Below are 11,466 nucleotides of genomic sequence, written 5' to 3'. Positions count from 1 at the left end.
CCAGGAGCGACGGTGTCGCGGTAAGCGACAGCTCCTCGTGAAGTGAAGGGGTTATGCCCACTCCGAGAACTCGTGGGAGCCGATTTAACGGCTCCTGATTGACTGCCCGAAGGCTGTCGCAATCTGGGAACAGAAGCGGCGGCAGCTTCATAAGTAGTCTGGGGCTTCTTGCCCGAACGGGGTACGGATGATGAATACATACCGTACCCGCGCTCATCGTGAGCGCTAGAAGCCGCGCGCTTCAGGATGTCCCGTGGCAGCGTGGCAGCATACGCTTGCTGATCAAGTGGGCAAACCTCACACGAAGATCACGCTGGTCCAGGATGCGGGACAGCAGCCGATCTTCATGGAGTTCCCGTAACTCCGTGGGTGAGTACCTAAGAGTCTCCACCCACGCCCAGAACATGTCCTCACAAGAACTCCACGTGGGACAGTTCTCGGGCATAACCCAGGGGTATTCCCGAAGTGGATAGAGACCACCCCGGCTCTCGGGCTTCTTACGACAAGTCGTGAAGTCCTTAAGGGGAATGCGGTGTGGCGCGAGAAGCACACACCGAGCAGCCTCCACGTTGTCGACGAACAACTGTTCTTTCTGAACAAGGGCTCGTTCATAGATGCCCCTAGAAGTGTGGCCGCCCACAAGGCCACGAGGAGCGACGAGAAGCTCTAAGAAGAGGTCAGCCCCAGAGCTCTCCTCGGGAGGCCAATACCCTCTTGAGTTGATGGCAGCTCCCTGGCTGACGGGTGCCGCCACCGAACCCCCACGCACACGCTGGGCAGCTTGGAACTCCTCTTGCTGCTGGTCGAGGTCATTCGAGACCTCCCGGGGCTCAACAATAGCACCCTCCTCTTCCTCCTCTTCCTCCTTCTCCTCCTCTTCATCCGAGGAGTCGAAGATACTCCGATAGGAGCGACGAGTCTCCTTCTCCTCGCGGAGTGAGCCTTAGAGGCTGTACGCTTATTTGAGGGCTTGCGCCTTCGGCTTTTAGAGGCCTTAGCACGCGCAAGACCCTCCGCCAAGCGAGAGACGGTTTGCGAGGATTCTCTTCCTCATCGGCCACCCGGCTTTTGGGAGCTGCCCTTAGCCTTGACGGGCCGGACTTCTTCAGAGCGGCACAGGAGGGTCCTGGGGATGTTGATCCCCTTTGGATCACTAGGCGAGCGAACTGCACGCTGTCATTCTTTGTGGCTCCACTGGGCTACTTGGGCTGTGCCCTCCCACAGAGTCCGCAGGAGCATCGTGAGTGCTCTCGGACTCGGCATCATCCTTACCGCCCGAGTTGAACTCACGTTCTACGAACCGAGGGTTCGGACGAATGTCTGAAGATGAGGGCGACGGACTGCGCGCTTGCTTGCGCGCTTGTCCACAGCCGCGTCACCAGAGGAATCGATTGCCTCGGAGGCCACCTGAGTAGCCTCCTTGAGTGCAGAGCCTTTGCCGTGAGGCTTAGTGCGCTTGGCTTGCACCTTACCGGCAGCAGCCTTGGAGCGTGTCTTAGCACCGCTCTTTGCAGTGCCACGAGGCATGATAACGGTCGAAGTGGAGACCTAGACGAAGAGCGCACAGGTTGCTGCTCGAGGCTCTAACTGTGAAGTGAGCCTCCGCCGCGCTCGCGCGGCCAAGCCGATGGATTTCGACTTTGAGAATGAGAGCTTGTGACGAACACCTCTTCATTCTGATTGGTCGGTAAACCGAACCTAAGTGGGGGAGGATGTAACGGGGTACGTAGCCCTAAGTGTACCCTGGTTACATGAAGTGTGACACTTCACACTTCAGGAGTATGACACGTCATACTTCGGGATATTTGGTACAAGGTACCAAGGTCGTTCAAAGCCAACCATTGGTTAAATGACATTGCATTTCTATAGGTAACTAATAGTTTGTATTAAACCCAAACTTAACCTACCTATAAATATACTCAGTTTACAATCTACCTTATTTAGGTCACTTCGCTCTCTTTAATTAAAGAGGGGACCTGTGAACTGCCGTTCACTGAGAGTTTGTATACTCTCGGAAGATAACTTCCTCTAGCGCAAGGTGCTGTGTGACCCCGTCACAAGGACAAATGCGAGTGGTTACCAACTGTACTATTCTCGAACAGAGGTTGGAAAAAGTAATATCAATAAAATAGCTATTGCTTTTTTGTCGGAATAACTTATTCCTGCTCCTTCTTCCTTCCAACTCTTTATGAATATGTAAAATATTCTGCAATACTTAATGACTTACAACATTTATACTTAGGCCCGTTCTCAACCGAAGCGTTTTTATTGACGCATGCGTGCACGCGTGCCCTACCCCGTGTGCTCGGTTGAGAATGAAACTGAACGACATTTATTGGTGCAACAAAAACAAATATTGGCCAGTAAAATACGTTGTTTATGCTGTAGATCCGCGTTTCCCCCTTCCAACAAAACAATGGAAGCTGAGAAGGACCCGAATCGAGAAGTTCCAGTGGCTCGCCGTCTCGCGGCGGAGCTTGCCACGGTGGCACCTTCAATTACAGCATTACCAACCAATGGGGTGGTCGCTGTCACAATTCACGGTAACCGCTCTAATTACGTTATGGAAAATGCTGAGTCCGATGCCCTACCTTCCGTTTGTCCAGCTTCAAGCGATTCCGACGCAGCACAAATAAGGGCGAGAGATGCAGAAAGGATTGATACTGTCCCTACCATTCTAAGTGGATCACTAACTGAAGGGCATTTTGCGTGGGAGCCGTACGAGAAAATGCCACAGGATCTCATTCGCAAGGAATGCACCATACGAGAGATCAAGCTTAACACGCGGACAAATAAGGCCGATCGCATAAAGTGCCTCCGCCGGTATGATGAGCTGGTAAACAGGGGCGAAGGCCCTACATCTGCATCGACAATGGCTTCTGGCAACACCCGTCGTACCAAGCACTGCATGTTCCGCTTAGTGAATGTCGTGCTGTCCAAGGATATGGTGACAAGACTTGTTGAAGCTACTGGTATGAATCATGTTGGATATATTTGCCATGCAATTGACTATTTTGTTGTATTTGTAGGAAAAAACTTTGATCGAGCTGATTTAGACGACCCCCAGTTTTCTGAGAAAGCTCTTTTCTGGCGCGATTTTGAAACAGCGTACAAAGAGAACGACGAGGAATATAGTGGACTGATCGCTGACGACGTCGACTTCGTGGGAATCACCCCGGGAACCATTGTGCCGCATAGTGCCGCAAAGTTGGAAGAACTTTGGAAGGAGCTGACGTCCTTCTTCAGTATCTCCGAAGCCAACTTTCGTCTATCCGGGACCCACGATCAGGAATTCAAGAAGTTTACGCATGGCAAAGCGGATGTGCTTTATTTGTGGTACTGGACCAAGGTAGAAATTTGGGCTTTAGTTTGTTTGCTGCCATACCTTGTATAACATAAGCGATTTGTAAAATTACTGTAGCTTCGACCGGAAGCACTGAGCTGCGTTCGTGGTGGTATGTACGAGGAGGATGAGTTTGATTCGCTCCCCGCTCCCGTATCCACCCCAATGCGGGAGCGTCGTGCCACGCCAAGTCAGCGCGGTGGCAGCCGAAAACGCAATGTGCGCTCACCCACCAAAACCACACCGAACAAGAAGCAAAAATCTGAAGCTGAAGCTATGGATGCTCTCGTTACGCTAGTTGGAGGAATTGCAGCGGCGCGGGAAGCTGGGGTCGCTCTTGGAAGGGAGCAAGAACAAGAAGCTTCGATGCGAGTACGCGGCGAGCAGCATAAAATGCCCGACGACATTCGCAAGCGCATTAGTGCGATTGAGTGCGAAATGAACTCCGCCGCCAGTTCTATAAAGCTACGGTTACAAGGGGATTTGGAATTCTTTCTAGAGGAGCGACAGCGGATCATGGACAGTGTCCGCTCACGTGATGGCTAACAGCAAGCAGCAACAGCGCCGTCAGATCTGCTTGGTAAAAATATAACATGATACGAAAATTGTGTTTCAGGATGTGCCTTTTGATAAAGCTGATCGCGTTTACAACTGCCTTATGCGCTGTATATGTCGGTGTAGATTCACGCTGCAGACAGCTATCGTACGCGCATTGTTAGTTTATAGAATTCACTCGACGTCGTTGCATTCATCCAGTAGGTCAATCACATTAGCACGGTCCACGCAGCCTTATCACGCTGCTGGTCATTCTCATGGGATAGAGTCGCTTCCTTCTGATCCGAGTTGTCTAGCTCAACATCCTCGTTACTCCTAGTTTCATCGTTAAAACCTGCATCACTGTCTTTTCCTGGTTAGTGCGGCGAGTTCTTCACCAGGCCGCTCTCTCCAGCTCAAGCAGTTGACCACGATCGCCGGTTTGCCCACGTACGCACAGCACTCACGACACACCAATCTATTTTCACAAACGAAACGTTGCGGTGTGTGCCACTGTCGAGCACCACGATGGCCTTCTCTCTCGTCGGGATGTCGTCCTCCAAGTCGCCGTACGTCATGTGCAGGTAGTTTATCGGGGACAGCAACTCAGCCATCTCGAACAACGTGCCCATGACGCGGACGTTGTGCCGTTCCAGGTCGCCGTTCAGGTACAGCTCGATACCGACGGACAGGGCCGTCTGGTCACCCACACTCATCAGGACTCCAACCAGCTACTCCTTCGTAACGCTCTCCAGCATTGCCTCGGCACGCGCCGGCATGAAGTGGATGTTGTCGACCAGAACCTGAGATGGCTGCACCGTGGCGATGTATGACGTGAACGCCTTCCTCACGTACAGCAGCGATGGTCTGGCTAGAGTAGTCGAGCTCGCCAGCCTGACCGATCGACAGACCACCAGAACGAAACGCTGGGCGGTCGTGCTCATGAATGTGCACATAGGTGGAGCGCTGTTGACATTTTCCAAGAGCAGGCCGGAGAGGAAGCAAGTGTTCGTGGGGACACCACATGCCTCCAGGTGGAACTGCGCCGAGAAGAAAGACTTGTGTTCGTGGATAATACCCTTGTTCGACTTGTCGTTGGCGCTAATTGAGAGGGTCTTCTAGCCTCAGACAGAGTGCTCGAGTTTAAGAGTATTCGTGGCTCTGCGGCGTGACGCGGCAGCGTGTAGAGCGAATGTCGATGCAGGACTAATTCATACCGCAATAGCCGTACTTCAACTTGTCCGTGGTGACACCGGCGACCAGAGCTCGGTTCTGGTTACCCAGATAGATACCGAATATAGGCTAGATGCTCTCTTGGTTGAAGGCCCAACGGATGCTGTCGATGGTCTTACAGTCGGGTAAGCAGATCGTTATTGATGGAGAAACCTTCGTACTGCAGCTCGCTATCGGGCAGGTCGTAGTCGTAGGGCACGACCGTGAGCTTCACTTCCATGTAGGACAAGTACCGCACGATGTTGTGCTTCATTCCGCAGCGGAAGGATACGAACTTGGGAGACGCGCCCCTGTTGTACACGGTCACTTCCTCGACGGTCACTTCGGCCACGAGGTTCGCCTTGTTGGGCTCCACGAACTCAGTGGTTTGGCCCTCGAATACGACCTTGCCCAGCACGGCAGACACGCTTCGTGATCATGCGAGTACTTGGACACACTGAAACCCGAGTTCTGTACTGTTCCCGACTCGAAGGACTTGGGCAGGTTGAACGCACCCTTGACGTCGATGTCGGGTACGCCGTAACTGCCAATAAGGGAATACGTCAGCACAAGGATCTGGCCGCGCTACGACGGATCGGACAGAGCCCCACCATACCCGCGCCGAACACTACGTCGGCCGAGATTCTCTTGTCTAGGCTGAACGAGAAATAGGCGTACGTAGTGCTATCGGTCAGCGCCAACGTGCCACGGGAGGAGTTGTCTGTGTCTGTGTCTGCGTTCACGGAACACAGCACAGGCGGCCGGTACCGCGCTCTTCGAGAAGGTCACTAAGGACATGCCGACAATTGATTTGTAGATTGAAGCTTGTTGAAGCGGGACGAAGTGATGGTGCCGGTTAAGTGGTGCTTGGAGGCAAAAAAAATCAAAAAAAAATCTTGGCAGCGAGCGCGAACAGACCTAAAATGGTAGTGAAGCGCCTCCCACGGCTGAACCGTCGGTAGTTGGCGTTCACTGCGACTGGAGAAAGACTCCCTAGGTTACACTCAGGCGCTGGACGTGGCTTGTATTTTACTTTGTTAGCAGCAACCGCTGCCGCTTTCTCGTGTGGAAAGACGTCAGACTAAAAAAAGAAAAGGCTTGACGACGGCTTAATAACCCGCTGATAAACTAATCTTGTTACACCACTTGCCACTGCAAGATACTAGCTGTGCCACGTGCATCATCATTTGTGTTGTCTTGATCAGGTCGAGAGGGCCCTGGTGCTGATGACACACTGATCATTTCTGCTTCCGTCGGTACTTGCTGGGCAGTGGTCATTACTGCATTAATACGGCCTTTACTTCTCAGTAAAATTTGCTGGGGACGATGCAAATTATGTCTTGAAATGCGATTGACTAATTCGATCGAACCCTTTCGTCCAGCAAATCGACGTGGCTGCCATTTTCTAGCTCAACTTCCGACGAATCGTATGTGAGTGGCTCCTGATCATTTCACGACCTTACTTCCCGAGCTATTGCCCCAAGACCTGATCAGGTGGTTTGGCTGACGATGCACAACGCTGGGTAATGCAGAAATTGTGTAGCCTCATACATGATGATATAATAACGCGACATTGACGAAGGCGAACATGAAGTGGCTGCTTTAGAATTCTCCACTTGTTCACGAGAAGTCCAAAAGCCATTTCAATACGAATTCGTAGCTGGCTTATATGAAAGTTGTAGTTGTCACGGTCTCGTCTGTCTACCAACAGCGTCTTATTAAAAGGAGTCATTACACGCTTAATTTGGACATAAGCATTATCGCCGATGACGAAGTAGTTGCCTGAGACTTCTTGTAGAATATTGCCAACACTGGAAAGCGTACGAATCATTCATTCCACCAGGTGAGTTGATCGAAAACGCAGTAAATCGAGAAAGAGAGTCTGCACAAGCTTGGATATTCAGTCCATATTTCTGATAGTGTCCGGAGAAAAACGATAGTACGCGACCGCACTTATCTTGACGAGGAACGCGTATTGGGCAAAGGTACCCGTCAATCGCACCAATGCAATCATCAATAACACCTCGATTGCTGAGAGACTGAAATTCGCACGCAACTCGCTTCATATCATCCAGCGGTTTTGGAAATTGAGGCGCTAGAGCGTCAGTATCGTTGATAGCGTACATCACACGATACACAACACGGTAGAATGTAGCAGTACTACATCCGGTTATGACACGGATGTGGTGATGGCTCCCCCCTGCTAGCCATGAGAGCGCGCATTGTAGCATTGCAGCTGGCGTGAGTGGAGGGACACCGCGAGAACGGCGTAGCGACTGGTAATAGTCGACTACCAAATAGGGTCCCACAACACGTAGTAATTCCTCGAAAGTATTAAAGCTCATCCTGTAGTACTTCTTGAACGCAGACTCTTTCAAAAGCGCGGTGGCATGGACTCGCCATGAAATGCGTTCACGAACAACAGGATCTACCTTCCTATGTGATCGATGGCGCTTGAAGACAGCCATATAGACGAGAATACCGCACAAGATGTCGTCGTCTTTCCACCGACGCCGTTGTCGAGCTGTAGGGACGTACTGCTGCTGCGTAATACGGTGGGGACGAAATGAGATACGCGTCATGTCGATGGGAGCGGGACAAGTGGCATCTGAATGTCAAGCTTAACGGTAAAACGTAAGAAATAAAAGCAACATGTTATTGGTCCAAATCGGAAAACGCACGGCAAACGCATGCGTGTGGATTCTAATACGGGCACATTTTTTGTTATACCCATCTAGCCAAGCAGATCCCAAAGTGTCCGAGAACACATGCGTCCACCCCGGTTGAGAACGGGCCTTACATCAGCCGCTGATGTATTTATTGCAATAATTGGTCAAAATATCATATTATTGATTAGTCCTGTTTTGCAATGTAAATTGGTTGAAAACAAAAATATAATAGCGTTTTTTATTTTTCAACCCCTGTTCTCGAATATCATCTCGCGCAGTGGTATGAGCTTGACTATTGATTTAATGAGGGTTTTGTGAAATCAAAAAGAAAAACACATTCAGAAATCCGCCGTCTGTTCGGATGAAACTCGCTGGGATTTGGTTAAGATTCCGCTGGAGCATATCCATGCCTATCCACTCCAGCATGTATCGGCTGAAATCGTCCCATTCCGCTGGAAATTCCGACGAGCAGTGCGCTTTCATAATACGTAGTACAAAAGTACTGAGTTTTGTATTGAGACGTTTAATTTTCCGTAAATTCATGATCAGGGTGTTTATTTTGTAACCGATAATAAACACAAATTCGTGGAGTAAAATGCCGTCCAGTACTGACTGGCAATACATTTCATGCTCCTTAACCGTATTTGAGATCTCACACCGGTTACACAGAGAGATCTGTACTACATGCCGTAAAAAGCTCAAAAGTGACATAAAATTTCCAACACAAACTAAAATAACATGTTTTCTTGAGCACAAATCTGATGAAAAGGCAAAAATATGCTGGGAGAAGCTCCCTTTGCGAAGCTCCCTATACATCAAAGTGATATCATCTCGGTAATTACGGGACAGCATCAGCGCCAAGAGACACTTTTAAAAAGTGTTTAACGAGGAGCTCTGATATCGGTTGCAATGCAAAGCTGCTTAAGCCACTTGATTTTTTTGCATAAAAATAATTGCATTTTTTGAACAAAAGCTACTAACAAAGATTTTTACGCTTGGTAGTCAACGCTAAGCGAAACATAAAGCTGTTTGTATCCCTGCAAATTAGAAAGAACTTCGAGGTAGAATTTACTAACTTTCTTCAGAATAAAAACTGCATCACCGCATACCATTGAGCGCAGCGAGTTGTTTTTTTGCAATTTTTGTCCGATTAACCAACTGCGGCTCGTTTTACTTTTTCTTAGGATTCATAATATTGGCGTTAAAAGATGAAACACATTTTTTTTTAAGTGTTTCTTGGCGTAGATGCTGTCCCGAAAGTATGTTACGTTTATGTTTTTAGCAATCCTGGACTACAGGTGCATGTCATGTTCGAACGTTAAAAAATGTTTTCGTTTGCAGTATTGAAATGACCACTGAATTGAAATACTACACACCGACGTGGCGTCCGTAATCGGACGTTTCTGCACTAATTAGTAGCCTTCGCTGGTAACGGAAAATGCTTGTCAAGCCACAAAACGTAGTCCGTGTAGAGCTTGTAGATGGCATTGTCCTTCTTTAGGCCCATATCCCATAACTTCTTGTAGACAGGACCCTCGTCGAGCCCGCTACTTTTCCATTTGGCGAACAGCGTTTCAGCAAATGCTGGATCCGACTTGGCCCTTTGAATTCTAGACGGGTAGAACAAGAACGCTTCGGGCGTAGTTAGCGTAGATTTCTTGAGTGGGTGGTGAACGTTCAGCCAGGTGACGTAATTCTTGTAGACCTGATACAGGTTATCGTCCTTGTTGACCCCCATACGCTGAAACCTCTTGAAGACGTCGTCCGATTCAAATCCATAACGCTTCCATCTGCCGTACAACACGTTCGCGTACGTGCCGTCCTCCAGTGCCTTCTTAATCTTCGCTCTGTCAAATAGCTTCGGATTCGTTTTGGTAGCGTGCGCGTTGAGCCAGATGCGATAACTCTGGATCAACTCGAGAGCGTTCTCATCCAAAGATATCTGCAAATTCTTAAACTTCGTAGTGATCGTGTCCTCGTTGACTCCGCTTCGCTTCCATCTACGGAACAGCGTTTTCGCGTAGGTGGTGTCGTTCAACGCATCTTCAAGCTTCTTGATGTTAAACATGTTAGCGCCGCCCAACCTCTCTTCGTTCTCGGAACTCCGCAGGTACCGCTTCCCGTCGGCGTTGTTCAGATCCTCACTCACAGAGTTAGCGTACGTGAGCGGCATTACCATCGCCTGGTCTACATTTGCAGCCTCACACAGGGCATTGACGCCTGCAACTAGGGTCACTGCAGACACTGCCAGGATGATGGTTGAAAGACGCATTTGTTAGATTCTTGTTCTGGGGGGGGGGGATTGAAGAATGAGAGCGGAAATTGGTGGGCTGGCCGACAAGTATGATACTACTGTACTCTGTTCCATCGCCGCACAAAAATAAATGATATCATTGGCTATTATTAGGCTAAGAATAGAGATTTGCTATTTTCTAATTTGTGGCTACCAGCTATTAGTAGCTGACACGTATTATGTAGCTGGCAGCTACATAATACGTGTCAGCTGTGCAGATAAGCATGATGTGCTGCCGTCTGATCGCTCTAACGGCAGGCACAACAAATGTTGATGTTGTCAACATCGCTATCAAATATAATACCAGCCAGCTATTATAAGTCGCCCGATATGAACGTACCGGTACTCGAATTGGGTCTGTTTAACTTGCTACAGTCGCTTTAATTGCGTAAGCTGAAAAAACTTACTGTGATCTTTCTAGTAGGACTATAGATAAGTGCTTTTTGACAGCACAAAAAATACCAGAATCTGTCATTGCGTGTAATACATACAAACTCCCCCGAGTTTCGAAGCACCACATTCGCAACGGAGTGCTTCCAACCTCATTGCCTTGCGACCCTTTGGCAAAAAGGGCCAGGAGACACTTAAAAAAATGAAGGGCCACCAACTCAAAATTAGTATCTTTTATTATATGATGAACTCTTTTCTACACACCTTGTTTTATTTATTTTCTCCTTTTGCGAGATCTAAAATTTGTCAGATTGTAAATACATTGATGTAATTGGTCAAAAGCGTTTTTCAGGAAAACGCGGCACAGACAGCAGTTTTTGAAGAACTGTTTTCACATCTTGTAAGACCGTAAAAAATCGATCTCTTCTGAAAACCTCAGCAATTTTCCAACCCACTGCGAAACCAGACGTCCACCCCGTCAAAACAAATGACGCTCTTTTGCTCTGTACTTCGCTGCTGTTTGACAATGATCTACCAAAAAATACTGCTTTATAGAGCTAAGGCAGGGCTTTCCGTAGTGGGCTCGTTTAGCCAAATCACACCATTAGTTTAACAAATATGTCAGCAAAGGAGAAGTGTTAGATTTGAGATGGAACAGAGTGTTACCAATAGCTCCAGGAAAGCACAATTTGCAAACAGATAAAACAGTACTTCGAAGTACGTAGTATTTATTAGCTGCCGCCTCCAAAGCTTATGTTCAAGCTCTCTACATGCACTGGACGAGTAAACGTTAAGTTCACCTGTACCCGCCTGAAAATCACCGTAAAACCCAGCACACTATGCATGAAGAGGCCATTCTCGGACGCCCTGCTGCGGCAGCGCGCACAGCCGGGTGGCGCATCCGGCGCGATGTGCTCCCGCCGAGGATGAGCATGCAAGGTCCACTGACTGGGGTGGGCCACACCCAAGTTTGGGCCACTTTTGGGTGGCACACTCCAGTCAGTATCTCGCGGAAGCTGTCGACG

At 49.0% G+C, this 11,466-nt stretch overlaps 2 protein-coding genes across 2 annotated transcripts; one reads left to right on the top strand and one right to left on the bottom strand.

Annotated features, from left to right (window-relative positions):
- Positions 1-2,728: 2,728 nt before the first annotated feature.
- On the top strand, positions 2,729-3,394 carry PITG_07570 (uncharacterized protein; the record flags this gene model as incomplete). The annotated part of the gene is made up of 2 exons (XM_002904508.1): positions 2,729-2,972; positions 3,030-3,394. The coding sequence occupies 2 exons, from the start codon at positions 2,729-2,731 to the stop codon at positions 3,392-3,394; spliced, it is 609 nt and encodes a 202-aa protein (XP_002904554.1).
- A 5,772-nt stretch (positions 3,395-9,166) lies between these two features.
- On the bottom strand, positions 9,167-10,030 carry PITG_07569 (secreted RxLR effector peptide protein, putative; the record flags this gene model as incomplete). Its single annotated transcript, XM_002904507.1, has 1 exon — positions 9,167-10,030. One exon carries the CDS (start codon positions 10,028-10,030, stop codon positions 9,167-9,169), a length of 864 nt encoding a protein of 287 aa, XP_002904553.1.
- Between the last annotated feature and the right edge of the window lie 1,436 nt (positions 10,031-11,466).

The sequence above is a fragment of the Phytophthora infestans genome, genomic scaffold (genome assembly GCF_000142945.1).
Source record: "Phytophthora infestans T30-4 supercont1.11 genomic scaffold, whole genome shotgun sequence".
Classification (NCBI taxonomy): domain Eukaryota; phylum Oomycota; class Peronosporomycetes; order Peronosporales; family Peronosporaceae; genus Phytophthora; species Phytophthora infestans.
The sequence above is the reverse complement of the archived record's forward strand: the minus strand, read 5'-3'. Positions and strand labels throughout refer to the sequence as shown.